The 27,282-nt window shown below is 38.9% G+C and overlaps 1 protein-coding gene and 1 long non-coding RNA gene across 6 annotated transcripts; both read left to right on the top strand.

Annotated features, from left to right (window-relative positions):
- Positions 1 to 2,080: 2,080 nt before the first annotated feature.
- Positions 2,081 to 7,601, top strand: LOC147873696 (transcription-associated protein 1-like). Of its 5 annotated transcripts, none has more exons than XM_087349311.1 (8): positions 2,081 to 2,506; positions 2,619 to 3,048; positions 3,645 to 3,794; positions 4,279 to 4,376; positions 5,221 to 5,415; positions 5,785 to 5,993; positions 6,528 to 6,741; positions 7,461 to 7,601. In XM_087349311.1, the coding sequence occupies exons 3-6, from the start codon at positions 3,752 to 3,754 to the stop codon at positions 5,842 to 5,844; spliced, it is 396 nt and encodes a 131-aa protein (XP_087205437.1). In that variant the 5' UTR covers positions 2,081 to 2,506; positions 2,619 to 3,048; positions 3,645 to 3,751; the 3' UTR covers positions 5,845 to 5,993; positions 6,528 to 6,741; positions 7,461 to 7,601. The 5 variants fall into 5 exon arrangements, with proteins under 5 accessions (XP_087205437.1, XP_087205440.1, XP_087205436.1 ...); XM_087349312.1 differs by lacking the exon at positions 2,081 to 2,506 and adding an exon at positions 4,863 to 4,950 and having other exon boundaries at positions 2,650 to 3,048; positions 5,195 to 5,415; positions 5,782 to 5,993; XM_087349310.1 differs by lacking the exon at positions 2,081 to 2,506 and having other exon boundaries at positions 2,640 to 3,048; positions 5,782 to 5,993.
- Positions 7,602 to 8,456: 855 nt separating this feature from the next.
- On the top strand, positions 8,457 to 11,855 carry LOC147873695 (uncharacterized). Its single transcript, XR_015535266.1, has 3 exons — positions 8,457 to 8,669; positions 9,389 to 11,436; positions 11,577 to 11,855. It is a non-coding gene; the product is annotated as an uncharacterized LOC147873695 (long non-coding RNA).
- Positions 11,856 to 27,282: the final 15,427 nt, after the last annotated feature.

The raw sequence follows: 27,282 nt of genomic DNA, 5'->3' as shown, positions 1-27,282 counted from the left end.
GTTGATTGAACATGTACTTTTGTTCTTGGGGAGGGGGGCACACCACACACACTTCTGAGTATATAAATGTCACTTATCAATGCCGTAAACGCCTCATGGCGTTTATTTATTTGATTCCTCGGGAATCATCGACACATAACCTCAACCGTTAAACGAGAACACCCTATCATTCCGTAACCTGATGACAGCCCACCTAGATCGCTGTTCGCACACATAAACTTACAGCACCTCCAAGACTCCGAAGACTAGATTCACGCAACAAATTTTACCAACTCTCTCTCTCTATCTCTGCGCGAACTTGACTACAGCGAATTCTAGTAGCGAACCCAATAAACTACGATTTGATTTGGCGGGAAAGAGCAGGGCATCGATATATCAGGAAGATCCAGAATCGTAATCTTGTAGGAGCCTGGTAGCCGAATGGATAGCGTGCTGGCGTGCGGAGTACTACATCGGCAGTTCGAGACCCAGCGGATTCTTACAGTACTATTAATTCTTAATTCTTACAGTAGTATTAAGTTCTAAATATAAAACGAGGGCAGGACTCAGGTCTCAAACGATTTCTGATTTCTGATTTCTGCCCTCTAAAAATAATTGTGGGTTACCGGGAGGGTGGGGCGCCTAATATGATAGAATGAGGGGGGTTATGCACAAATATATAAAAGGGGGCTCAGTTGGGGGTATACCAACAACATACAGACATCAAAGCATATGAGTCGAAAAAGAAACAATCCAGCGAAATAAATCAAACCATCAAACCTGCATGCTTGTCATGTAAGCTGTTGAGTGTGTTCGCAGACTGACTTGATATCTGAACAGGAAACCTGATGGGACAATGAATGAAGTGTGTAATTACCTGACCTATAGGATGTGCTTTAAATGTTGTGATTGTAAGTGTGAGATGATATGTTGACAGAAGTAAATGCAGTTTGGGATTGACATTATTGCTGTTTCCAGTTGGTATAGGTATCGTTTGTAGGCGTGGGTGGAGACTATTTGTGAAGTGATTTTGGTTTTTGTTATGTAGTGCTGTGACCGGAGCTGCAGGGGTATTTTCTGTGCTTGTGGTTAATTTTGAGTCTGCTGTGTTAAGCAAGGATAAAGGTTTTAAAACTTGTAAGTTTGGCGTGTGGTGTTTGTTATGAATTTGGATTTGCTTGCAAAAATCTCATGCCCAGTAGATGACAGATTTGTTGATTTATTTGGCTGGATTTTTTCTTTCGACTCAAGTGCTTTGAACACATTTTGGTTAAAGATTGTTGATTGATATGATGTCTGTTTGGACCACCTTTGGCTGCTCCCTCATAAATATATTTTTGCATAACTCCCTCATTCTCTCATCTTCGGCTCCCCACCCACCCGTTAACCCTCAATTATTTTTTTAGAGGGCAGAAATCAGAAATCGGTTCAGTCCTGCCCTCGTTTTATATTTAGAACTTAATACTACACTTAATACTACTGTAAGAATCCGCTGGGTCTCGAACTGCCGATGCCATTCGGCTGCCCTTCTGTTCCCGCTCAATACGTACTGGGTTCGCTACTAGAATTCGCTGTGGTCAAGTTCGCGCAGAGAGAGAGTGAGAGAGTGAGAGAGAGAGAGAGTGAGAGAGAGAGAGTGAGAGAGAGAGAGAGAGAGTGAGAGAGAGAGAGAGAGAGTGAGAGAGAGAGAGAGAGAGTGAGAGAGAGTGAGTGAGAGTGAGTGTGTGTTGGTAAGCGTGAATCTAGTCTTCGGAGTCTTGGAGGTGCTGTAAGTTTATGTGTGCGAACAGCGATCTAGGTGGGCTGTCATCAGGTTACGGAATGATGGGGGTGTTCTCGTTTAACGGTTGAGGTTATGTGTCGATGATTCCCGAGGAATCAAATAAATAAACGCCATGAGGCGTTTACGGCATTGATAAGTGACATTTATATACTCAGAAGTGTGTGTGTGGTGTGCCCCCCTCCCCAAGAACAAAAGTACATGTTCAATCAACTGCGTCATCAGAATGCTGTTTATTTTTGCATTTGTGTTAGTTAAAAGTGAATGCATTTTGTCTTTCTGGGAATAGCTGAGAGAAGAAGCTGAATTGATCCTTGGGATTTTACTCGGGGAAAAGCTGTCTGTCACCTGACCAGCCTACTGCTTGCCAGGAAATCAGTGGAGTATGTTCAGTACACTTGGCAGGCTCACTTCTTATCGCAACAGGAATTTGGCACGTGGAAGATTGTTTTTTGTCCAACAGTTCTCAGACTTTTCCTGCGTAAGACGTAGTTTACTACTACTCTGCTATGACAAGGAGGTCGGATGAGTTCGCTGTTTTTCAGACGTTGCCGTCCCTGCCTATGATAAAATGGCGTGGGCGTTCTGCCCCTCTGTATTTCTTTGGTTGCTAGGATGCATTCTGAGTCCAGTGCAGATTTACTCTCATATATATTGCCAGGGCGTGGAAGTTAATTTGAATTGATGTGTGTCATCTTTCCCTTGTGTGAAGGACGTAATGTGTGAAATATTTTGGTTGCATGGAGGGTTGGTTTAGTTGGCCAGTTGATTATTGATGATGTGTAGAGTGCATTCGTAGTAGCAGTTACGACTGGTGTCACAATGCGGATATTTATTTTGGTATTTGGTATTGTTTCAGGTAGGAGTGCCTGCAAGCATGTGGGATAATATAGCCGTTGCCCACTTTTGATTCCTAGTGACCAAGTATGGGGTGTTCGTAGCATGCCTCACAATGCCACAAGGAAGACCTCAGGCCCTCGTGCGATTACCTTGCTTTCCAAGGAGGTGTACGGTTATAGATTTAGTGGGAGTGCCTAGTCTGTCTCAAAGAGTAGTTTGAGATCAGGGGATGTACTGAGTAGCAACTTTCATGTGAACTGTAGCTGTAGTGTGTGTTTACTGGTATCAACGAAGACATGGAGGACTAATTTGTCTGAATATCAGCGTTTCAGAAGATCAGTTGTGTGCGTGATGGGGAAGCAGCTTTTTTGGAGTTGGAGATGTGAAGAACCAGACAGAACAAAGCACCTGTAGTGTTTGTGACTTGGATAAGGAATTGCATTGTTCAGGTATGTTAGAGAGTAGAGTTTATTTACATTCCATAGATCCTTCTTAGGACTAAACCAAAGGATGGAGAACAAATCATTTCATACAATACATATAAACTTCAGTACTTTTGACACAATTACAAGGATGTGTTTCACATGTGAATGTACATAACCTTCAGATTCTGCAATTCAAGTATGAAAAATAATTTAAATGCAGGCTTGAACACCTTTAAATCATTTAGAGTTTTAATTGTTGGTGGAAGATCATTAAATGACTTGATACGCGTATAATACGTTCCTTTTTGACGTTTATTAGGGTTAGCATAGACTATAGAAAAATTATATACTTGTAATTAATTTTTATTTTATTGTTGAGATTTGTCAAACTCCACTTACAAAATAAAAGTCTAGTCAATGATATGTTGGTGTCCATGAAACCCAAAGGTTCTGGAAATAAATATGACATGCGCCCTGATGTGGAGAAAAGGTGTTTAGAGTATTACAGTAAGTGCAGTACTTGAAAGTTACTGTAACTAAAACATTTGACTTCCCTTACCAGTGAATCTGGCCTGCGTTGTCACTCGTTATAACTTGAAACTGTTGCTTGTGTTTTCCAGGTCGTGGAGACAGCATGTATTGCTCTGAAGTCAAGCACGACGGATCCGTTACCGTCGTCAGTGCTGGGAAATAATTTGCTGTTTCTTGGTGGCATCCCTGAATTTTAATGAAGATGAGAATACAGTGCAGCAGCTTTTCTCCTGTCCAAGGTATATAAGAGCAGTTGGAGGCAGAAGAATATTGTAAAACTAACCTCATTCTTGATATTAAAAAAGTGTACAAAATAAAAGATGTTTTTCCAGCCTGATGGTACTAACATGACATAACAGATTGTTAATCACTGGCTTTTCAACGCAGAATTGTAAGCGAGTCCCATGGCAGTCTATGAGGCACTGGTATAGATCTTTCTCTGAGCACCCAGAACTCATTATTTACTGGTACAGTGAGCCTGTTAGAGGCTGTATCACAATTAGTTTGTGTTTAGTATCCTGCCAGTACCAGGAGGCATCTGCACGTAATGTATTTCTTTCTCATATCATAAACCCAGATTTCCCATTTTCTCTGTCCCTTTTACATCAGTTGCTGATTTAGGAAGCAGCTACTGCATTGGCCACTGTTGTGACCAACATTTTGTACACTGAACATTAGGATGTGAGTGTAATTATCTGTACTCATTGCGATTCGCCGTTGCAGTTCTGATGATCCACATGTGGAGATCTCCGCAGTCCATGGGATTGCGTGCAGATTGCAGGACAAGCAAGCCAGAGCCACTCACCAGATGGCAGTCACAGGCAAGTTCATCCATTTGAGTAAATTGTTTAATGAACTTATTTTCTGAATTGCAATGCCATTATTGAAAGAAGAAGACCTTTTTTCCTGAAAAGTAGTAAATGGTTTTAATGAAATAAAGAACTTGTCTATTTCTTCTATTGAGACTACAAAGAAACAATGAAGAACGTGATTTTTCTTTGCCAGTTTAAGGAACCACATTTTGAGGCTGACCTCCACATTGTTCTATAATTGAGAATGCATGGAGTGTACCTCCATGCTCCCACTGCCTCATGGCATCATCACAAGGATAACTGCAGCTGATATAGTGAACCATTAAATGTTTAAAAATCTGTGTTGGTTTTCTGTAAGTCCAAGTGGTGTTAGAACCCAAAGACCACTGTGAGAACCTGAAATCTCTCTTAAAACCACATTTAGTATGTGAACTTGTTGAAAGCGTCTGCTTCATATCTGGAAAAGCCAGTAAGGCCTGTTGTGTATGTTGGTAGGAGTGTTTGTTGCTGCAGCCATGAAAGAGTTACGACGGTGTGTTCCTTGTTTGTCACTACACAATGGTGGCGATATCTCAGGTAGCTGGTGAGTTCAGTTTTATAAATTTAGATTGTTCAACATTGAAACAATTTATATTACTGATGGTGAAGTTTCCACCTTTGCTTCCAGAAGGTATGATAAAGTGGCATTACTGATGGTGATATGGAAAAAAAATCTAATTGCTACGGCTACCTCTTGCCCCTTGTCGGTTGAATTCACCTTAGTAGTAGAAGTGCTACAGATGTTGGGTGTGTTGTAGTGGCTTGCCATTTCTTAATCTTTCATTTAGGTCCTTTCTCCATGACATCAAAACAGGCGAACCTGAGGGGCATGGACCGACTGGTGTTTGTAGACTCCCTTGCTGTCATAATGGGGCACGAGGAGAGGGAGCCGTGTATCTTGGAGACAGCGATCAACATCCTCGGCTCCAAACAGACGGCAAGCGAACTGTTCGTTAAATATCCACTGAATCAGTGGCAACAGAAGTTGCGTGGGACTGACGTGATGTGTGTGAGTTGTAGAGTTTGTAGTTGCAGTATTATGACGTGTGGAATAATGGCCCACTTGGCGAATGCTTTAAATTTGCTGGGGGGGGGGGGGGGGAGGAAAGAAAGGCTCCAGTATGAATCTGTGAGTGAGGGAGTTCAGAATTTGTCAGGTCGCTGGTTGTGACACTGTCGTGACCCGTATTTAAAGTTAACTTGTGAATGGGTTTGTAATGAACTTGACAGAATTTGTCTTCTGAAAATGGAAGGTGCTTGTTCATTGGCTAAGGTAGGAGTGTTAACTGCTTGGTGAAGTAAAACTGTGTGCTCTTAGAAGAGTGTGATGTCTTGATTTCTTGAATGTGACTGTATTTTCTCTTTCTGGGAGTAGCAGATTACGAGAAACAGAATGATCCTTCAGATTCTACTGAGCACCATGCTGTTTGTCACGTGACCTGCGTACTGCCAGCCAGACAAGCATTGAAGTACGTGCGGCAACAGTTGGCGGACCGACTTGATGTCAGAAGATTAAACCTGCTGGGACAAAGAAGGAACATCGTATCCGCAAGAAACTGATATCAGTCTGAACGAGGCATTCGTTGTGTGAGTACATGAGCATTAGAATGTATTTGATGTGGTTGTCGTGTGAGAGAGATGAGTCTGTCCAATTTTATTAGGTACTTCAGATGTTGTGAACTTAAATGTGAGATTTGATATGTTGAAAGACCTATGTGCGGTGAGAGATTGGCATAATTGCTGTATCTGTGGTATGCTAGAGGCATTCATGATTCTCTAGTGAATATATTGTTCATAGGACATCAAAATTGGAGGTTAGGTATAGCTTGTAGACGAGGGTGGTGACTATTTGTGATAAGGTTTTGTTAATGAGTGGTTTTGTTACATGTGTGATGTGTGTAGTGCTGTGGAGCCTTTAATGTGATGTGTTTACTAATTAATAAGTGAGTAATTGCGAAGGTAAGGAATTTAGTTTTGTTGACGTGTGAGTATTGTGCACAGTGACCGGAGCTGCTGGGATATTTTCTGTGCTTTTGGTTAATTTTGATCAAGGGGATCGGTTATGAAACCTTTAAATTAGGTGATGTGTTGAATGTGATTGCATTTTTTTTCTGGTAATAGCTGCAGAGAAGAAGCTTGATTGATCCATGGGACTTTACTGAGGTTGAAGGATGCGTCACCTGACATGACTACTGCTTGCCAGGAAAAGAGTGGAGTATGTGCAGAAACACTTTGCTGGCTCACTGATATGACGACAGGAAATCAATCGGCTGTTATCACGAAGGACCTCATGTCTGCGAGAGATTTATCTCTGTGTCTACTTGACATGCATTGTGTAAGTATACGAGAAATATGATTATGAAATGTGCTAATTCATGATTCACACAATCAAATTCTTTGGCAAGATAGCGAAATATTCCACCATGCACATGCACTTGTTTATGTTTACAAGATGTTTTGATATCTGCATTGTAACAAGTTTCACAGTTTGAAGGACTTGTCGTAAGACAGAACACTGAATAATAATAATAATAGTATTCTACCATGTTTTCCATTGGAGGTAGCTCTGCCTTCATTTTATGTGTTTGGCATTGGTATTTTAATTTGGCCAAGAAAGAGGATTTCCAGGATAGGTAAGGTAGCTTCCCTATCTCTCGGTGAGAGACTGAGGGCGAGTTTCTTTTTTTTGAGAGAGTGTTTTATTTATTTCTTGTGAGAGGTTGAGATATCACTTGAGTCAGATTGGTTGAGTCTTCGTTGTCGTGGTTTTGAACTTTGTAAATGTATGCTCATGTTTGATTCTTTTGAAATTGGTATTGTATTTATATCTCCTTATCATTGATCATTTACATCCAATTTACGTAAAATGGGATTGCCGGTGGATGTAATGACACTAAGAGCCTCCCCCTTTTAACTTAAAAAAGGGTGATACAGTTAAATTATGGTGCGAGTGTGTTGTTTTCTTTCCATTTTATGGATCCAAGTTCTGAGCATTGGCGATTGCTGGTTGGTATGTTTGACTTATAATCTGTGTTTGTGTTTCATGTACGCCAGTGCATCGGACACGTACGAGTGGATGCGGCCTGTTCTGGAGGGGACTCGAGGCGAATGGCTCTTTGTGTGTGTTGCGGTATCGTTCATCAGCTTACTTTGAATGGCGTATGGTGTAGTACTTGGTGCAACGTGCAAAGGTAGTTGATTTTTCCGATCATGTAGAGTTATTATTGTCTCTCACGGAGTCCGACGAACGCAAAGGAGTTTTGAAATTTTAATCTGATTTGAAATCAGTCATTGACACTTCCACTTCCAAGACAAGGCAGGGGTTTATTTTAGCAATGACGTACGTGATTCACACACGAGACTACCTCTTCCAAGATAATGCAGGGGTTTCTTTTAGCAATGACGTGCGTGATTCACACAAGACACTACCACTTTTAATACAAGGCAGAGGTTTCTTTTGACAATGACGTACGAGATTCACACACGACACTACCACTTCCAAGATAATGCAGGGGTTTCTTTTAACAATGACGTGCGTGATTCACACAAGACACTACCACTTTTAATACAAGACAAAGGTTTCTTTTGGCAATGACGTACGAGATTCACACACGACACTACCACTTTTAATACAAGGCAGGGGTTTCTTTTAGCAATGACGTGCGTTATTCACACAAGACACTAACCACTTTTAATACAATTCTGTAGTGAATATATTGTTCATAGGACATCAAAATTGGAGGTTAGGTGTAGCTTGTAGACGAGGGTGGTGACTATTTGTGATAAGGTTTTGTTAATGAGTGGTTTTGTTACATGTGTGATGTGTGTAGTGCTGTGGAGCCTTTAATGTGATGTGTTTACTAATTAATAAGTGAGTAACTGCCAAGGTAAGGAATTTAGTTTTGTTGACGTGTGAGTATTGTGCACAGTGACCGGAGCTGCTGGGATATTTTCTGTGCTTTTGGTTAATTTTGAGCAAGGGGATCGGTTATGAAACCTTTAAATTAGGTGATGTGTTGAATGTGATTGCATTTTCTTTCTGGTAATAGCTGCAGAGAAGAAGCTTGATTGATCCATGGGACTTTACTGAGGTTGAAGGATGCGTCACCTGACATGACTACTGCTTGCCAGGAAAAGAGTGGAGTATGTGCAGAAACACTTTGCTGGCTCACTGATATGACGACAGGAAATCAATCGGCTGTTATCACGAAGGACCTCATGTCTGCGAGAGATTTATCTCTGTGTCTACTTGACATGCATTGTGTAAGTATACGAGAAATATGATTATGAAATGTGCTAATTCATGATTCACACAATCAAATTCTTTGGCAAGATAGCGAAATATTCCACCATGCACATGCACTTGTTTATGTTTACAAGATGTTTTGATATCTGCATTGTAACAAGTTTCACAGTTTGAAGGACTTGTCGTAAGACAGAACACTGAATAATAATAATAATAGTATTCTACCATGTTTTCCATTGGAGGTAGCTCTGCCTTCATTTTATGTGTTTGGCATTGGTATTTTAATTTGGCCAAGAAAGAGGATTTCCAGGATAGGTAAGGTAGCTTCCCTATATCTCGGTGAGAGACTGTGGGCGAGTTTCTTTTTTTTGAGAGAGTGTTTTATTTATTTCTTGTGAGAGGTTGAGATATCACTTGAGTCAGATTGGTTGAGTCTTCGTTGTCGTGGTTTTGAACTTTGTAAATGTATGCTCATGTTTGATTCTTTTGAAATTGGTATTGTATTTATATCTCCTTATCATTGATCATTTACATCCAGTTTACGTAAAATGGGATTGCCGGTGGATGTAATGACACTAAGAGCCTCCCCCTTTGAACTTAAAAAAGGGTGATACAGTTAAATTATGGTGCGAGTGTGTTGTTTTCTTTCCATTTTATGGATCCAAGTTCTGAGCATTGGCGATTGCTGGTTGGTATGTTTGACTTATAATCTGTGTTTGTGTTTCATGTACGCCAGTGCATCGGACACGTACGAGTGGATGCGGCCTGTTCTGGAGGGGACTCGAGGCGAATGGCTCTTTGTGTGTGTTGCGGTATCGTTCATCACCTTACTTTGAATGGCGTATGGTGTAGTACTTGGTGCAACGTGCAAAGGTAACTTATATCTTAATTGCGTCATGCTTGTGTTCTTCAATACAATAATTTTATTCACCGTCTTTACACAAGCTTATAGATTGTTAAAATCACATAAAATTATAACATTTCAACATATGATATTGTTACATTTTAAAATGACGACATGTTTCGATGTTCATTCCATCATCGTCAGGTCTATCAATTAAAATTAAAAACTGTTGCACTTGCTGCCCTGCGTATACTGATTTGTTCTACCCGTTAGATTTTATTTGTTTAACCTCCAGGCTTCTTCCATTTAATTTTTGAATACTGCGCCTGGATGTCTTAAATCTGCAAAATCAATTTTAATTTTCATATCCTGATCCTGGCTACTGACATAGGAAATGGAATAATTTTAAAGAATTACTCAATATATCGTAATACAAGCAAAAGAAAAGTAATCACAAAATATTTAAAGTATTATAACATACCGGGTTGTGTGTGAGGTGCGTGTCCGATATTACGGAGCTGTAGACTGCAACTAAGCTGTGAGTATCGTGTATGGCTATATATATTGGGTGAAAGTTGTTTAGGGGGTTGGGTCGATGGACTGTAGAATGTTAAATATCGGATTGTTCGTGTAGATGTTACTGTCGTTTAATGCAAGATTTTGTTTATGTGTTCTTTGTATATGATATTTTTCTATGGTGTCTCTATGTCGCTTGTTTTGTATTATTTTTATAATGTCCATTGTTTGTTCTATTTTGTTGTATGTATGTCCTGTGTTTAATATATGCTTTGCATATGCTGAATGATCTTTATTGTGTTTAATTGCTGTAATATGCTCTTTGTATCTTTGACTAAAGGTGCGTCCGGTTTGGCCTATATAGGTTAACGGGCAATCATTGCATTTTAACCTATATATGCCTGGTTTTTCATATTGATTTATTGTGTCTATTTGTGGCTTTTGTTTCAAGATGTTTTTTATTGTGTTTTTTGTTCTAAATGCTATTTTTGTTATTTGTTTTAAATGTTTTTGTTATATATTTGGTTTCTTTTCCTATATATGTGAATGTGGCCCATTTGTTTTGTTTATTTTCGTTTTTGTCTTCATTTATGTTGTTTACATTGTTTATTTTATTTTTGGGTTTTAATTCATAATTATTATATCCGTTTTCTATTAGAATTTGTTTTATTATGTTACATTCAATTTGTTTGTTTATTGTGGTTATGGGATATGTATTTTTTCGGTTTATTAAGTAATTAATAGCCATTTGTTAATGTTCATTTGGATGGCATGAAGAGGCATGAATTATGGTGCTTGTATTTGTAGGTTTTCTGTATATTTTGAATTCAGAGTTGTTTTCGTTTCGTATTATAGTTAGATCTAAATAATTTAATTTGTTATTTTGTTCTGTTTCTAAAGTGAATTGTATATTTTGATTTATGTTGTTAAATTCATTTAAAACATTTTTTATATTTGTATTTTTTGCATCAAAAATCATGAGTATATCATCAACATATCTACTATAGTATTTGATTTGATATTTGTTTAATATATTTACTATATAATCATGCTCGAGATATTGTAAGAATATTTCAGATAATATGCTCGAGGTTGGAGCTCCCATGGGTAACCCTGTTTCTTGTTTCCAATATTCAATGTTGAATTGGAAATAATTTTGGTTAATAATAATGTTAGTTATATTTGTAATTTCATTTATTAGATCTGTATTTATATTCTGTCTATTTAGAATATCTCTTACAATATCTCGTAGCATGATTGTTGGAATATTTGTATACATATTATTGATGTCAAAAGAACAAATTTGTATATTTTTATTATTATGAAAATTCAATTGTTGGATTTCGTTTATTAATTTTATAGAATTTGTTATGTTAAACGTATTTGGTAGATTAATATCGGACACGCACCTCACACACAACCCGGTATGTTATAATACTTTAAATATTTTGTGATTACTTTTCTTTTGCTTGTATTACGATATATTGAGTAATTCTTTAAAATTATTCCATTTCCTATGTCAGTAGCCAGGATCAGGATATGAAAATTAAAATTGATTTTGCAGATTTAAGACATCCAGGCGCAGTCTTCAAAAATTAAATGGAAGAAGCCTGGAGGTTAAACAAATAAAATCTAACGGGTAGAACAAATCAGTATACGCAGGGCAGCAAGTGCAACAGTTTTTAATTTTAATTGATAGACCTGACGATGATGGAATGAACATGGAAACATGTCGTCATTTTAAAATGTAACAATATCATATGTTGAAATGTTATAATTTTATGTGATTTTAACAATCTATAAGCTTGTGTAAAGACGGTGAATAAAATTATTGTAGTGCAAAGGTAGTTGATTTTTCCGATCATGTAGAGTTATTATTGTCTCTCACGGAGTCCGACGAACGCAAAGGAGTTTTGAAATTTTAATCTGATTTGAAATCAGTCATTGACACTTCCACTTCCAAGACAAGGCAGGGGTTTATTTTAGCAATGACGTACGTGATTCACACACGAGACTACCTTCTAAATTTCCTTCTAAATTTGACCTGTCCCATCCCTATCACGACTAGACTCCCAAGTCTTGAGAAGTTCTTGTCCCAAGTCTTGAGAAGTCACTCGTCACAAGTCTTGAGAAGTTCTTGTCCCAAGTCTTGAGAAGTTCTTGTCCCAAGTCTTGACAAGTCACTCGTCCCAAGTCTTGAGAAGTTATTGTCCCAAGTCTTGTCTGCTTGTTTAGGGCTGTGCCTCACCTGTCAGCTGAATTCAAATTTTTTCGAAAATTCTTAGTTTTCTTCGCGTTTCGCGCCATTTGCAGTCGTTTTTAATTTTTTTAAAATTTCGAAAAATTTAGAAAATTCTCAAAGGGGTACCCCTTTGAGAAATTTCAATTTTTTCGAAAAATCGAAAAACGTGGCAAATCGTCCAAAAAGCGCACAAAACTAAGAATTTTTGAAAATTTTCAACTTTTAATTTTTTTCCGAATTTTCCGAAAATTTTTGGTTTTGTGCGCATTTCAGAAGGTTTGCAGCGTTTTTTGATTTTTCGAAAAATTTCAAAAAATTTTCCTTCTAAATTTGACCTGTCCCATCCCTATCAGGACTAGACTCCCAAGTCTTGAGAAGTCACTCGTCCCAAGTCTTGAGAAGTTCTTGTCCCAAGTCTTGAGAAGTCACTTGTCCCAAGTCTTGAGAAGTCACTCGTTCCAAGTCTTGAGAAGTCACTCGTCCCAAGTCTTGAGAAGTTCTTGTCCCAAGTCTTGAGAAGTCACTTGTCCCAAGTCTTGAGAAGTCACTTGTCCCAAGTCTTGAGAAGTCCTTGTCCCAAGTCTTGAGAAGTCACTTGTCCCAAGTCTTGAGAAGTCACTCGTCCCAAGTCTTGAGAAGTTATTGTCCCAAGTCTTGTCTGCTTGTTTAGGGCTGTGCCTCACCTGTCTTAGCTGAATTGAAATTTTTTTCGAAAATTCTTAGTTTTCTTCGCGTTTCACGCCATTTGCAGTCGTTTTCAATTTTTTTAAAATTTCGAAAAATTTTGAAAATTCTCAAAGGGGTACCCCTTTGAGAAATTTTAATTTTTTCGAAAAATTTCGAAAAATCGAAAAACGTGGCAAATCGTCCAAAAAGCGCACAAAACTAAGAGTTTTTGAAAATTTTCAACTTTTAATTTTTTTCCGAATTTTTCGAAAATTTTTGGTTTTGTGCGCATTTCAGAAGGTTTGCAGCGTTTTTTGATTTTTCGAAAAATTTGAAAATTTTTCCTTCTAAATTTGACCTGTCCCATCCCTATCAGGACTAGACTCCCAAGTCTTGAGAAGTCACTTGTCCCAAGTCTTCAGAAGTCCTTGTCCCAAGTGTTGAGAAGTTCTTGTCCCAAGTCTTGAGAAGTCACTTGTCCCAAGTCTTGAGAAGTCACTCGTCCCAAGTCTTGAGAAGTTATTGTCCTAAGACTTGTCTGCTTGTTTAGGGCTGTGCCTCACCTGTCTTAGCTGAATTCAATTTTTTTCGAAAATTCTTAGTTTTCTTCGCGTTTCACGCCATTTGCAGTCGTTTTTATTTTTTTTTAAATTTCGAAAAATTTTGAAAATTCTCAAAGGGGTACCCCTTTGAGAAATTTCAATTTTTTCGAAAAATTTCGAAAAATCGAAAAACGTGGCAAATCGTCCAAAAAGCGCACAAAACTAAGAATTTTTGAAATTTTCAACTTTTAATTTTTTTCCGAATTTTCCGAAAATTTTTGGTTTTGTGCGCATTTCAGAAGGTTTGCAGCGTTTTTTGATTTTTCGAAAAATTTCAAAAAATTTTCCTTCTAAATTTGACCTGTCCCATCCCTATCAGAAGTAGACTCCCAAGTCTTGAGAAGTCACTCGTCCCAAGTCTTGAGAAGTTCTTGTCCCAAGTCTTGAGAAGTCACTTGTCCCAAGTCTTGAGAAGTCACTCGTTCCAAGTCTTGAGAAGTCACTGGTCCCAAGTCTTGAGAAGTCACTTGTCCCAAGTCTTGAGAAGTCACTTGTCCCAAGTCTTGAGAAGTCCTTGTCCAAAGTGTTGAGAAGTTCTTGTCCCAAGTCTTGAGAAGTCACTTGTGTCAAGTCTTGAGAAGTCACTTGTCCCAAGTCTTGAGAAGTCACTCGTTCCAAGTCTTGAGAAGTCACTCGTCCCAAGTCTTGAGAAGTTCTTGTCCGAAGTCTTGAGAAGTCACTTGTCCCAAGTCTTGAGAAGTTCTTGTCCCAAGTCTTTAGAAGTCACTTGTCCTAAGTCTTGAGAAGTTCTTGTCCCAAGTCTTGAGAAGTTATTGTCCCAAGTCTTGTCTGCTTGTTTAGGGCTGTGCCTCACCTGTCTTAGCTGAATTCCTATCAGGACTAGACTCCCAAGTCTTGAGAAAATTCATAGTTTTCTTCGCGTTTCACGCCATTTGCAGTCGTTTTTAATTTTTTTAAAATTTCGAAAATTTTTGAAAATTCTCAAAGGGGTACCCCTTTGAGAAATTTCAATTTTTTCGAAAGATTTCGAATAATCGAAAAACGTGGCAAATCGTCCAAAAAGCGCACAAAACTAAGAATTTTTGAAAATTTTCAACTTTTAATTTTTTTCCGAATTTTCCGACATTTTTTGTTTTTGTGCGCATTTCAGAAGGTTTGTAGCGTTTTTTGATTTTTCGAAAAATTAGAAATTTTTTCCTTCTAAATTTGACCTGTCCCATCCCTATCAGGACTAGACTCCCAAGTCTTGAGAAGTCATTTGTCCCAAGTCTTCAGAAGTCCTTGTCCCAAGTGTTGAGAAGTTCTTGTCCCAAGTCTTGAGAAGTCACTTGTCCCAAGTCTTGAGAAGTCACTCGTCCCAAGTCTTGAGAAGTTATTGTCCCAAGACTTGTCTGCTTGTTTAGGGCTGTGCCTCACCTGTCTTAGCTGAATTCAATTTTTTTCGAAAATTCTTAGTTTTCTTCGCGTTTCACGCCATTTGCAGTCGTTTTTAATTTTTTTTAAATTTCGAAAATTTTTGAAAATTCTCAAAGGGGTACCCCTTTGAGAAATTTCAATTTTTTCGAAAAATTTCGAAAAATCGAAAAACGTGGCAAATCGTCCAAAAAGCGCACAAAACTAAGAATTTTTGAAATTTTCAACTTTTAATTTTTTTCCGAATTTTCCGAAAATTTTTGGTTTTGTGCGCATTTCAGAAGGTTTGCAGCGTTTTTTGATTTTTCGAAAAATTTCAAAAAATTTTCCTTCTAAATTTGACCTGTCCCATCCCTATCAGGACTAGACTCCCAAGTCTTGAGAAGTCACTCGTCCCAAGTCTTGAGAAGTTCTTGTCCCAAGTCTTGAGAAGTCACTTGTCCCAAGTCTTGAGAAGTCACTCGTTCCAAGTCTTGAGAAGTCACTCGTCCCAAGTCTTGAGAAGTCACTTGTCCCAAGTCTTGAGAAGTCACTTTTTGAAAATTCTCAAAGGGGTACCCCTTTGAGAAATTTCAATTTTTTCGAAAAATTTCGAAAAATCGAAAAACGTGGCAAATCGTCCAAAAAGCGCACAAAACTAAGAATTTTTGAAATTTTCAACTTTTAATTTTTTTCCGAATTTTCCGAAAATTTTTGGTTTTGTGCGCATTTCAGAAGGTTTGCAGCGTTTTTTGATTTTTCGAAAAATTTCAAAAAATTTTCCTTCTAAATTTGACCTGTCCCATCCCTATCAGGACTAGACTCCCAAGTCTTGAGAAGTCACTCGTCCCAAGTCTTGAGAAGTTCTTGTCCCAAGTCTTGAGAAGTCACTTGTCCCAAGTCTTGAGAAGTCACTCGTTCCAAGTCTTGAGAAGTCACTCGTCCCAAGTCTTGAGAAGTCACTTGTCCCAAGTCTTGAGAAGTCACTTGTCCCAAGTCTTGAGAAGTCCTTGTCCAAAGTGTTGAGAAGTTCTTGTCCCAAGTCTTGAGAAGTCACTTGTCCCAAGTCTTGAGAAGTCACTCGTTCCAAGTCTTGAGAAGTCACTCGTCCCAAGTGTTGAGAAGTTCTTGTCCGAAGTCTTGAGAAGTCACTTGTCCCAAGTCTTGAGAAGTTCTTGTCCCAAGTCTTTAGAAGTCACTTGTCCTAAGTCTTGAGAAGTCACTCGTCCCAAGTCTTGAGAAGTTCTTGTCCCAAGTCTTGAGAAGTTCTTGTCCCAAGTCTTGAGAAGTTATTGTCCCAAGTCTTGTCTGCTTGTTTAGGGCTGTGCCTCACCTGTCTTAGCTGAATTCCTATCAGGACTAGACTCCCAAGTCTTGAGAAGTCACTTGTCCCAATTGTTGAGAAGTCCTTGTCCCAAGTGTTGAGAAGTCCTTGTCCCAAGTCTTGAGAAATCACTTGTCCCAAGTCTTGAGAAGTCCTTGTCCCAAGTCTTGAGAAGTCACTTGTCCCAAGTCTTGAGAAGTCACTCGTCCCAAGTCTTGAGAAGTTCTTGTCCCAAGTCTTGAGAAGTTATTGTCCCAAGTCTTGTCTGCTTGTTTAGGGCTGTGCCTCACCTGTCTTAGCTGAATTCCTATCAGGACTAGACTCCCAAGTCTTGAGAAGTCACTTGTCTCAAGTGTTGAGAAGTCCTTGTCCCAAGTGTTGAGAAGTCCTTGTCCTAAGTCTTGAGAAATCACTTGTCCCAAGTCTTGAGAAGTCACTTGTCCCAAGTCTTGAGAAGTCATTCGTCCCAAGTCTTGAGAAGTCACTCGTCCCAAGTCTTGAGAAGTTCTTGTCCCAAGTCTTGAGAAGTCACTTGTCCCAAGTCTTGAGAAGTCACTTGTCCCAAGTCTTGAGAAGTCACTCGTCCCAAGTCTTGAGAAGTCACTCGTCCCAAGTCTTGAGAAGTCACTCGTCCCAAGTCTTGAAAAGTTATTGTCCCAAGTCTTGTCTGCTTGTTTAGGGCTGTGCCTCACCTGTCTTAGCTGAATTCAAATTTTTTTCGAAAATTCTTAGTTTTCTTCGCGTTTCACGACATTTGCAGTCGTTTTTAATTTTTTTAAAATTTCGAAATTTTTTGAAAATTCTCCAAGGGGTACCCCTTTGAGAACTTTCAATTTTTTCGAAAAATTTCGAAAAATCGAAAAACGTGGCAAATCGTCCAAAAAGCGCACAAAACTAAGAATTTTTGAAAATTTTAAACTTTTAATTTTTTTCCGAATTTTCCGAAAATTTTTGGTTTTGTGCGCATTTCAGAAGGTTTGCAGCGTTTTTTGATTTTTCAAAAAAATTTCAAAAAATTTTCCTTCTAAATTTGACCTGTCCCATCCCTGTCAGGACTAGACTCCCAAGTCTTGAGAAGTTCTTGTCCCAAGTGTTGAGAAGTGACTTGTCCCAAGTCTTGAGAAGTCACTCGTCCCAAGTCTTGAGAAGTTCTTGTCCCAAGTCTTGAGAAGTCACTTGTCCCAAGTCTTGAGAAGTCAGTTGTCCCAAGTCTTGAGAAGTCCTTGTCCCAAGTCTTGAGAAGTCACTTGTCCCAAGTCTTGAGAAGTCACTCGTCCCAAGTCTTGAGAAGTTATTGTCCCAAGTCTTGTCTGCTTGTTTAGGGCTGTGCCTCACCTGTCTTAGCTGAATTCAAATTTTTTTCGAAAATTCTTAGTTTTCTTCGCGTTTCACGCCATTTGCAGTCGTTTTTAATTTTTTTAAAATATCGAAAATTTTTGAAAATTCTCAAAGGGGTACCCCTTTGAGAAATTTCAATTTTTTCGAAAAATTTCGAAGAATCGAAAAACGTGGCAAATCGTCCAAAAAGCGCACAAAACTAAGAATTTTTGAAAATTTTCAACTTTTAATTTTTTTCCGAATTTTCCGAAAATTTTTGGTTTTGTGCGCATTTCAGAATTTTTGCAGCGTTTTTTGATTTTTCGAAAATTTTCAAAAAATTTTCCTTCTAAATTTGACCTGTCCCATCCCTATCAGGACTAGACTCCCAAGTCTTGAGAAGTCACTCGTCCCAAGTCTTGAGAAGTTCTTGTCCCAAGTCTTGAGAAGTCACTTGTCCCAAGTCTTGAGAAGTCACTCGTTCCAAGTCTTGAGAAGTCACTCGTCCCAAGTCTTGAGAAGTTCTTGTCCCAAGTCTTGAGAAGTCACTTGTCCCAAGTCTTGAGAAGTCACTTGTCCCAAGTCTTGAGAAGTCCTTGTCCCAAGTCTTGAGAAGTCACTTGTCCCAAGTCTTGAGAAGTCACTCGTCCCAAGTCTTGAGAAGTCACTCGTCCCAAGTCTTGAGAAGTTATTGTCCCAAGACTTGTCTGCAGGGTTTTTTGATTTTCCGAAAAATTTGAAAATTTTTCCTTCTAAATTTGACCTGTCCCATCCATATCAGGACTAGACTCCCAAGTCTTGAGAAGTCACTTGTCCCATTGTCCCAGGTCTTCAGAAGTCCTTGTCCCAAGTCTTGAGAAGTCACTTGTCCCATTGTCCCAGGTCTTCAGAAGTCCTTGTCCCAAGTGTTGAGAAGTTCTTGTCCCAAGTCTTGAGAAGTCACTTGTCCCAAGTCTTGAGAAGTCACTCGTCCCAAGTCTTGAGAAGTTCTTGTCCCAAGTCTTGAGAAGTTCTTGTCCCAAGTCTTGAGAAGTCACTTGTCCCAAGTCTTGAGAAGTTCTTTTCCCAAGTCTTGAGAAGTCACTCGTCCCAAGTCTTGAGACGTTCTTGTCCCAAGTCTTGAGAAGTTCTTGTCCCAAGTCTTGACAAGTCACTCGTCCCAAGTCTTGAGAAGTTATTGTCCCAAGTCTTGTCTGCTTGTTTAGGGCTGTGCCTCACCTGTCTTAGCTGAATTCAAATTTTTTAGAAAATTCTTAGTTTTCTTCGCGTTTCGCGCCATTTGCAGTCGTTTTTAATTTTTTTAAAATTTCGAAAATTTTTGAAAATTCTCAAAGGGGTACCCCTTTGAGAAATTTCAATTTTTTCGAAAAATTTCAAAAAATCGAAAAACGTAGCAAATCGTCCAAAAAGCGCACAAAACTAAGAATTTTTGAAAAATTTCAACTTTTAATTTTTTTCCGAATATTCCGAAAATTTTTGGTTTTGTGCGCATTTCAGAAGGTTTGCAGCGTTATTTGATTTTTCGAAAAATTTGAAAATTTTTCCTTCTAAATTTGACCTGTCCCATCCTTATCAGGACTAGATTCCCAAGTCTTGAGAAGTCACTTGTCCCAAGTCTTGAGAAGTCCTTGTCCCTAAGTCTTGAGAAGTTCTTGTCCCAAGTCTTGAGAAGTCACTTGTCCCAAGTCTTGAGAAGTCACTTGTCCCAAGTCTTGAGAAGTTCTTGTCCCAAGTCTTGAGAAGTTCTTGTCCCAAGTCTTGAGAAGTCACTTGTCCCAAGTCTTGAGAAGTTCTTGTCCCAAGTCTTGAGAAGTTCTTGTCCCAAGTCTTGAGAAGTTCTTGTCCCAAGTCTTGAGAAGTCACTTGTCCCAAGTCTTGAGAAGTTCTTTTCCCAAGTCTTGAGAAGTCACTCGTCCCAAGTCTTGAGACGTTCTTGTCCCAAGTCTTGAGAAGTTCTTGTCCCAAGTCTTGACAAGTCACTCGTCCCAAGTCTTGAGAAGTTATTGTCCCAAGTCTTGTCTGCTTGTTTAGGGCTGTGCCTCACCTGTCTTAGCTGAATTCAAATTTTTTCGAAAATCCTTAGTTTTCTTCGCGTTTCGCGCCATTTGCAGTCGTTTTTAATTTTTTTTAAAATTTCGAAAAAATTTGAAAATTCTCAAAGGGGTACCCCTTTGAGAAATTTCAATTTTTTCGAAAAATTTCGAAAAATCGAAAAACGTCGCAAATCGTCCAAAAAGCGCACAAAACTAAGAATTTTTGAAAATTTTCAACTTTTAATTTTTTTCCGAATTTTCCGAAAATTTTTGGTTTTGTGCGCATTTGAGAAGGTTTGTATCGTTTTTTTATTTTTCCAAAAATTTGAAAATTTCTCGTTCTAAATTTGACCTGTCCCATCTTTATCAGGACTAGACTCCCAAGTCTTGAGAAGTCACTTGTCCCAAGTCTTGAGAAGTCCTTGTCCCAAGTCTTGAGAAGTTCTTGTCCCAAGTCTTGAGAAGTCACTTGTCCCAAGTCTTGAGAAGTCACTTGTCCCAAGTCTTGAGAAGTTCTTGTCCCAAGTCTTGAGAAGTTCTTGTCCCAAGTCTTGAGAAGTCACTTGTCCCAAGTCTTGAGAAGTCCTTGTCCCAAGTCTTGAGAAGTTCTTGTCCCAAGTCTTGAGAAGTCTCTTGTCCCAAGTCTTGAGAAGTCACTCGTCCCAAGTCTTGAGAAGTTCTTGTCCCAAGTCTTGAGAAGTTCTTGTCCCAAGTCTTGAGAAGTTCTTGTCCCAAGTCTTGAGAAGTCACTTGTCCCAAGTCTTGAGAAGTTCTTTTCCCAAGTCTTGAGAAGTCACTCGTCCCAAGTCTTGAGACGTTCTTGTCCCAAGTCTTGAGAAGTTCTTGTCCCAAGTCTTGACAAGTCACTCGTCCCAAGTCTTGAGAAGTTATTGTCCCAAGTCTTGTCTGCTTGTTTAGGGCTGTGCCTCACCTGTCTTAGCTGAATTCAAATTTTTTAGAAAATTCTTAGTTTTCTTCGCGTTTCGCGCCATTTGCAGTCGTTTTTAATTTTTTCAAAATTTCGAAAATTTTTGAAAATTCTCAAAGGGGTACCCCTTTGAGAAATTTCAATTTTTTCGAAAAATTTCAAAAAATCGAAAAACGTAGCAAATCGTCCAAAAAGCGCACAAAACTAAGAATTTTTGAAAAATTTCAACTTTTATTTTTTTTCCGAATATTCCGAAAATTTTTGGTTTTGTGCGCATTTCAGAAGGTTTGCAGCGTTTTTTGATTTTTCGAAAAATTTGAAAATTTTTCCTTCTAAATTTGACCTGTCCCATCCTTATCAGGACTAGACTCCCAAGTCTTGAGAAGTCACTTGTCCCAAGTCTTGAGAAGTCCTTGTCCCAAGTCTTGAGAAGTTCTTGTCCCAAGTCTTGAGAAGTCACTTGTCCCAGGTCTTGAGAAGTCACTCGTTCCAAGTTTTGAGAAGTTCTTGTCCCAAGTCTTGAGAAGTTCTTGTCCCAAGTCTTGAGAAGTCACTTGTCCCAAGTCTTGAGAAGTCCTTGTCCCAAGTCTTGAGAAGTTCTTGTCCCAAGTCTTGAGAAGTTCTTGTCCCAAGTCTTGAGAAGTCACTGGTCCCAAGTCTTGAGAAGTTCTTGTCCCAAGTCTTGAGAAGTTCTTGTCCCAAGTCTTGAGAAGTTGTCCCAAGTCTTGAGAAGTTCTTGTCCCAAGTCTTGAGAAGTTCTTGTCCCAAGTCTTGACAAGTCACTCGTCCCAAGTCTTGAGAAGTTATTGTCCCAAGTCTTGTCTGCTTGTTTAGGGCTGTGCCTCACCTGTCTTAGCTGAATTCAAATTTTTTAGAAAATTCTTAGTTTTCTTCGCGTTTCGCGCCATTTGCAGTCGTTTTTAATTTTTTCAAAATTTCGAAAATTTTTGAAAATTCTCAAAGGGGTACCCCTTTGAGAAATTTCAATTTTTTCGAAAAATTTCAAAAAATCGAAAAACGTAGCAAATCGTCCAAAAAGCGCACAAAACTAAGAATTTTTGAAAAATTTCAACTTTTAATTTTTTCCCGAATATTCCGAAAATTTTTGGTTTTGTGCGCATTTCAGTAGGTTTGCAGCGTTTTTTGATTTTTCGAAAAATTTGAAAATTTTTCCTTCTAAATTTGACCTGTCCCATCCTTATCAGGACTAGACTCCCAAGTCTTGAGAAGTCACTTGTCCCAAGTCTTGAGAAGTCCTTGTCCCAAGTCTTGAGAAGTTCTTGTCCCAAGTCTTGAGAAGTCACTTGTCCCAGGTCTTGAGAAGTCACTCGTTCCAAGTTTTGAGAAGTCACTCGTCCCAAGTCTTGAGAAGTTCTTGTCCCAAGTCTTGAGAAGTCACTTGTCCCAAGTCTTGAGAAGTCCTTGTCCCAAGTCTTGAGAAGTTCTTGTCCCAAGTCTTGAGAAGTCTCTTGTCCCAAGTCTTGAGAAGTCACTCGTCCCAAGTCTTGAGAAGTTCTTGTCCCAAGTCTTGAGAAGTTCTTGTCCCAAGTCTTGAGAAGTTCTTGTCCCAAGTCTTGAGAAGTCACTTGTCCCAAGTCTTGAGAAGTTCTTTTCCCAAGTCTTGAGAAGTCACTCGTCCCAAGTCTTGAGACGTTCTTGTCCCAAGTCTTGAGAAGTTCTTGTCCCAAGTCTTGACAAGTCACTCGTCCCAAGTCTTGAGAAGTTATTGTCCCAAGTCTTGTCTGCTTGTTTAGGGCTGTGCCTCACCTGTCTTAGCTGAATTCAAATTTTTTAGAAAATTCTTAGTTTTCTTCGCGTTTCGCGCCATTTGCAGTCGTTTTTAATTTTTTCAAAATTTCGAAAATTTTTGAAAATTCTCAAAGGGGTACCCCTTTGAGAAATTTCAATTTTTTCGAAAAATTTCAAAAAATCGAAAAACGTAGCAAATCGTCCAAAAAGCGCACAAAACTAAGAATTTTTGAAAAATTTCAACTTTTAATTTTTTTCCGAATATTCCGAAAATTTTTGGTTTTGTGCGCATTTCAGAAGGTTTGCAGCGTTTTTTGATTTTTCGAAAAATTTGAAAATTTTTACTTCTAAATTTGACCTGTCCCATCCTTATCAGGACTAGACTCCCAAGTCTTGAGAAGTCACTTGTCCCAAGTCTTGAGAAGTCCTTGTCCCAAGTCTTGAGAAGTTCTTGTCCCAAGTCTTGAGAAGTCACTTGTCCCAAGTCTTGAGAAGTCACTTGTCCCAAGTCTTGAGAAGTTCTTGTCCCAAGTCTTGAGAAGTTCTTGTCCCAAGTCTTGAGAAGTCACTTGTCCCAAGTCTTGAGAAATCCTTGTCCCAAGTCTTGAGAAGTTCTTGTCCCAAGTCTTGAGAAGTCACTTGTCCCAAGTCTTGAGAAGTCACTCGTCCCAAGTCTTGAGAAGTTCTTGTCCCAAGTCTTGAGAAGTTCTTGTCCCAAGACTTGAGAAGTTCTTGTCCCAAGTCTTGAGAAGTCACTTGTCCCAAGTCTTGAGAAGTTCTTTTCCCAAGTCTTGAGAAGTCACTCGTCCCAAGTCTTGAGACGTTCTTGTCCCAAGTCTTGAGAAGTTCTTGTCCCAAGTCTTGACAAGTCACTCGTCCCAAGTCTTGAGAAGTTATTGTCCCAAGTCTTGTCTGCTTGTTTAGGGCTGTGCCTCACCTGTCTTAGCTGAATTCAAATTTTTTAGAAAATTCTTAGTTTTCTTCGCGTTTCGCGCCATTTGCAGTCGTTTTTAATTTTTTCAAAATTTCGAAAATTTTTGAAAATTCTCAAAGGGGTACCCCTTTGAGAAATTTCAATTTTTTCGAAAAATTTCAAAAAATCGAAAAACGTAGCAAATCGTCCAAAAAGCGCACAAAACTAAGAATTTTTGAAAAATTTCAACTTTTAATTTTTTTCCGAATATTCCGAAAATTTTTGGTTTTGTGCGCATTTCAGAAGGTTTGCAGCATTTTTTGATTTTTCGAAAAATTTGAAAATTTTTCCTTCTAAATTTGACCTGTCCCATCCTTATCAGGACTAGATTCCCAAGTCTTGAGAAGTCACTTGTCCCAAGTCTTGAGAAGTCCTTGTCCCTAAGTCTTGAGAAGTTCTTGTCCCAAGTCTTGAGAAGTCACTTGTCCCAAGTCTTGAGAAGTCACTTGTCCCAAGTCTTGAGAAGTTCTTGTCCCAAGTCTTGAGAAGTTCTTGTCCCAAGTCTTGAGAAGTCACTTGTCCCAAGTCTTGAGAAGTTCTTGTCCCAAGTCTTGAGAAGTTCTTGTCCCAAGTCTTGAGAAGTTCTTGTCCCAAGTCTTGAGAAGTCACTTGTCCCAAGTCTTGAGAAGTTCTTTTCCCAAGTCTTGAGAAGTCACTCGTCCCAAGTCTTGAGACGTTCTTGTCCCAAGTCTTGAGAAGTTCTTGTCCCAAGTCTTGACAAGTCACTCGTCCCAAGTCTTGAGAAGTTATTGTCCCAAGTCTTGTCTGCTTGTTTAGGGCTGTGCCTCACCTGTCTTAGCTGAATTCAAATTTTTTAGAAAATTCTTAGTTTTCTTCGCGTTTCGCGCCATTTGCAGTCGTTTTTAATTTTTTCAAAATTTCGAAAATTTTTGAAAATTCTCAAAGGGGTACCCCTTTGAGAAATTTCAATTTTTTCGAAAAATTTCAAAAAATCGAAAAACGTAGCAAATCGTCCAAAAAGCGCACAAAACTAAGAATTTTTGAAAAATTTCAACTTTTAATTTTTTTCCGAATATTCCGAAAATTTTTGGTTTTGTGCGCATTTCAGAAGGTTTGCAGCGTTTTTTGATTTTTCGAAAAATTTGAAAATTTTTCCTTCTAAATTTGACCTGTCCCATCCTTATCAGGACTAGACTCCCAAGTCTTGAGAAGTCACTTGTCCCAAGTCTTGAGAAGTCCTTGTCCCAAGTCTTGAGAAGTTCTTGTCCCAAGTCTTGAGAAGTCACTTGTCCCAAGTCTTGAGAAGTCACTTCTCCCAAGTCTTGAGAAGTTCTTGTCCCAAGTCTTGAGAAGTTCTTGTCCCAAGTCTTGAGAAGTCACTTGTCCCAAGTCTTGATAAGTTCTTGTCCCAAGTCTTGAGAAGTCACTTGTCCCAAGTCTTGAGAAGTCACTTGTCCCAAGTCTTGAGAAGTCACTCGTCCCAAGTCTTGAGAAGTTCTTGTCCCAAGTCTTGAGAAGTTCTTGTCCCAAGTCTTGAGAAGTCACTTGTCCCAAGTCTTGAGAAGTTCTTTTCCCAAGTCTTGAGAAGTCACTCGTCCCAAGTCTTGAGACGTTCTTGTCGCAAGTCTTGAGAAGTTCTTGTCCCAAGTCTTGACAAGTCACTCGTCCCAAGTCTTGAGAAGTTATTGTCCCAAGTCTTGTCTGCTTGTTTAGGGCTGTGCCTCACCTGTCTTAGCTGAATTCAAATTTTTTAGAAAATTCTTAGTTTTCTTCGCGTTTCGCGCTATTTGCAGTCTTTTTTAATTTTTTTAAAATTTCGAAAATTTTTGAAAATTCTCAAAGGGGTACCCCTTTGAGAAATTTCAATTTTTTCGAAAAATTTCAAAAAATCGAAAAACGTAGCAAATCGTCCAAAAAGCGCACAAAACTAAGAATTTTTGAAAAATTTCAACTTTTAATTTTTTCCCGAATATTCCGAAAATTTTTGGTTTTGTGCGCATTTCAGTAGGTTTGCAGCGTTTTTTGATTTTTCGAAAAATTTGAAAATTTTTCCTTCTAAATTTGACCTGTCCCATCCTTATCAGGACTAGACTCCCAAGTCTTGAGAAGTCACTTGTCCCAAGTCTTGAGAAGTCCTTGTCCCAAGTCTTGAGAAGTTCTTGTCCCAAGTCTTGAGAAGTCACTTGTCCCAGGTCTTGAGAAGTCACTCGTTCCAAGTTTTGAGAAGTCACTCGTCCCAAGTCTTGAGAAGTTCTTGTCCCAAGTCTTGAGAAGTCACTTGTCCCAAGTCTTGAGAAGTCCTTGTCCCAAGTCTTGAGAAGTTCTTGTCCCAAGTCTTGAGAAGTCTCTTGTCCCAAGTCTTGAGAAGTCACTCGTCCCAAGTCTTGAGAAGTTCTTGTCCCAAGTCTTGAGAAGTTCTTGTCCCAAGTCTTGAGAAGTTCTTGTCCCAAGTCTTGAGAAGTCACTTGTCCCAAGTCTTGAGAAGTTCTTTTCCCAAGTCTTGAGAAGTCACTCGTCCCAAGTCTTGAGACGTTCTTGTCCCAAGTCTTGAGAAGTTCTTGTCCCAAGTCTTGACAAGTCACTCGTCCCAAGTCTTGAGAAGTTATTGTCCCAAGTCTTGTCTGCTTGTTTAGGGCTGTGCCTCACCTGTCTTAGCTGAATTCAAATTTTTTAGAAAATTCTTAGTTTTCTTCGCGTTTCGCGCCATTTGCAGTCGTTTTTAATTTTTTCAAAATTTCGAAAATTTTTGAAAATTCTCAAAGGGGTACCCCTTTGAGAAATTTCAATTTTTTCGAAAAATTTCAAAAAATCGAAAAACGTAGCAAATCGTCCAAAAAGCGCACAAAACTAAGAATTTTTGAAAAATTTCAACTTTTAATTTTTTTCCGAATATTCCGAAAATTTTTGGTTTTGTGCGCATTTCAGAAGGTTTGCAGCGTTTTTTGATTTTTCGAAAAATTTGAAAATTTTTCCTTCTAAATTTGACCTGTCCCATCCTTATCAGGACTAGACTCCCAAGTCTTGAGAAGTCACTTGTCCCAAGTCTTGAGAAGTCCTTGTCCCAAGTCTTGAGAAGTTCTTGTCCCAAGTCTTGAGAAGTCACTTGTCCCAGGTCTTGAGAAGTCACTCGTTCCAAGTTTTGAGAAGTTCTTGTCCCAAGTCTTGAGAAGTTCTTGTCCCAAGTCTTGAGAAGTCACTTGTCCCAAGTCTTGAGAAGTCCTTGTCCCAAGTCTTGAGAAGTTCTTGTCCCAAGTCTTGAGAAGTCTCTTGTCCCAAGTCTTGAGAAGTCACTCGTCCCAAGTCTTGAGAAGTTCTTGTCCCAAGTCTTGAGAAGTTCTTGTCCCAAGTCTTGAGAAGTTCTTGTCCCAAGTCTTGAGAAGTCACTTGTCCCAAGTCTTGAGAAGTTCTTTTCCCAAGTCTTGAGAAGTCACTCGTCCCAAGTCTTGAGACGTTCTTGTCCCAAGTCTTGAGAAGTTCTTGTCCCAAGTCTTGACAAGTCACTCGTCCCAAGTCTTGAGAAGTTATTGTCCCAAGTCTTGTCTGCTTGTTTAGGGCTGTGCCTCACCTGTCTTAGCTGAATTCAAATTTTTTAGAAAATTCTTAGTTTTCTTCGCGTTTCGCGCCATTTGCAGTCGTTTTTAATTTTTTCAAAATTTCGAAAATTTTTGAAAATTCTCAAAGGGGTACCCCTTTGAGAAATTTCAATTTTTTCGAAAAATTTCAAAAAATCGAAAAACGTAGCAAATCGTCCAAAAAGCGCACAAAACTAAGAATTTTTGAAAAATTTCAACTTTTAATTTTTTTCCGAATATTCCGAAAATTTTTGGTTTTGTGCGCATTTCAGAAGGTTTGCAGCGTTTTTTGATTTTTCGAAAAATTTGAAAATTTTTCCTTCTAAATTTGACCTGTCCCATCCTTATCAGGACTAGACTCCCAAGTCTTGAGAAGTCACTTGTCCCAAGTCTTGAGAAGTCCTTGTCCCAAGTCTTGAGAAGTTCTTGTCCCAAGTCTTGAGAAGTCACTTGTCCCAGGTCTTGAGAAGTCACTCGTTCCAAGTTTTGAGAAGTTCTTGTCCCAAGTCTTGAGAAGTTCTTGTCCCAAGTCTTGAGAAGTCACTTGTCC

The sequence above is a fragment of the Zootermopsis nevadensis genome, unplaced genomic scaffold (assembly GCF_977971745.1).
Source record: "Zootermopsis nevadensis isolate Lab colony 2312 unplaced genomic scaffold, Znev_1.0 Znev_ptg000016l, whole genome shotgun sequence".
Lineage (NCBI taxonomy): Eukaryota > Metazoa > Arthropoda > Insecta > Blattodea > Termopsidae > Zootermopsis > Zootermopsis nevadensis.
The sequence above is the reverse complement of the archived record's forward strand: the minus strand, read 5'-3'. Positions and strand labels throughout refer to the sequence as shown.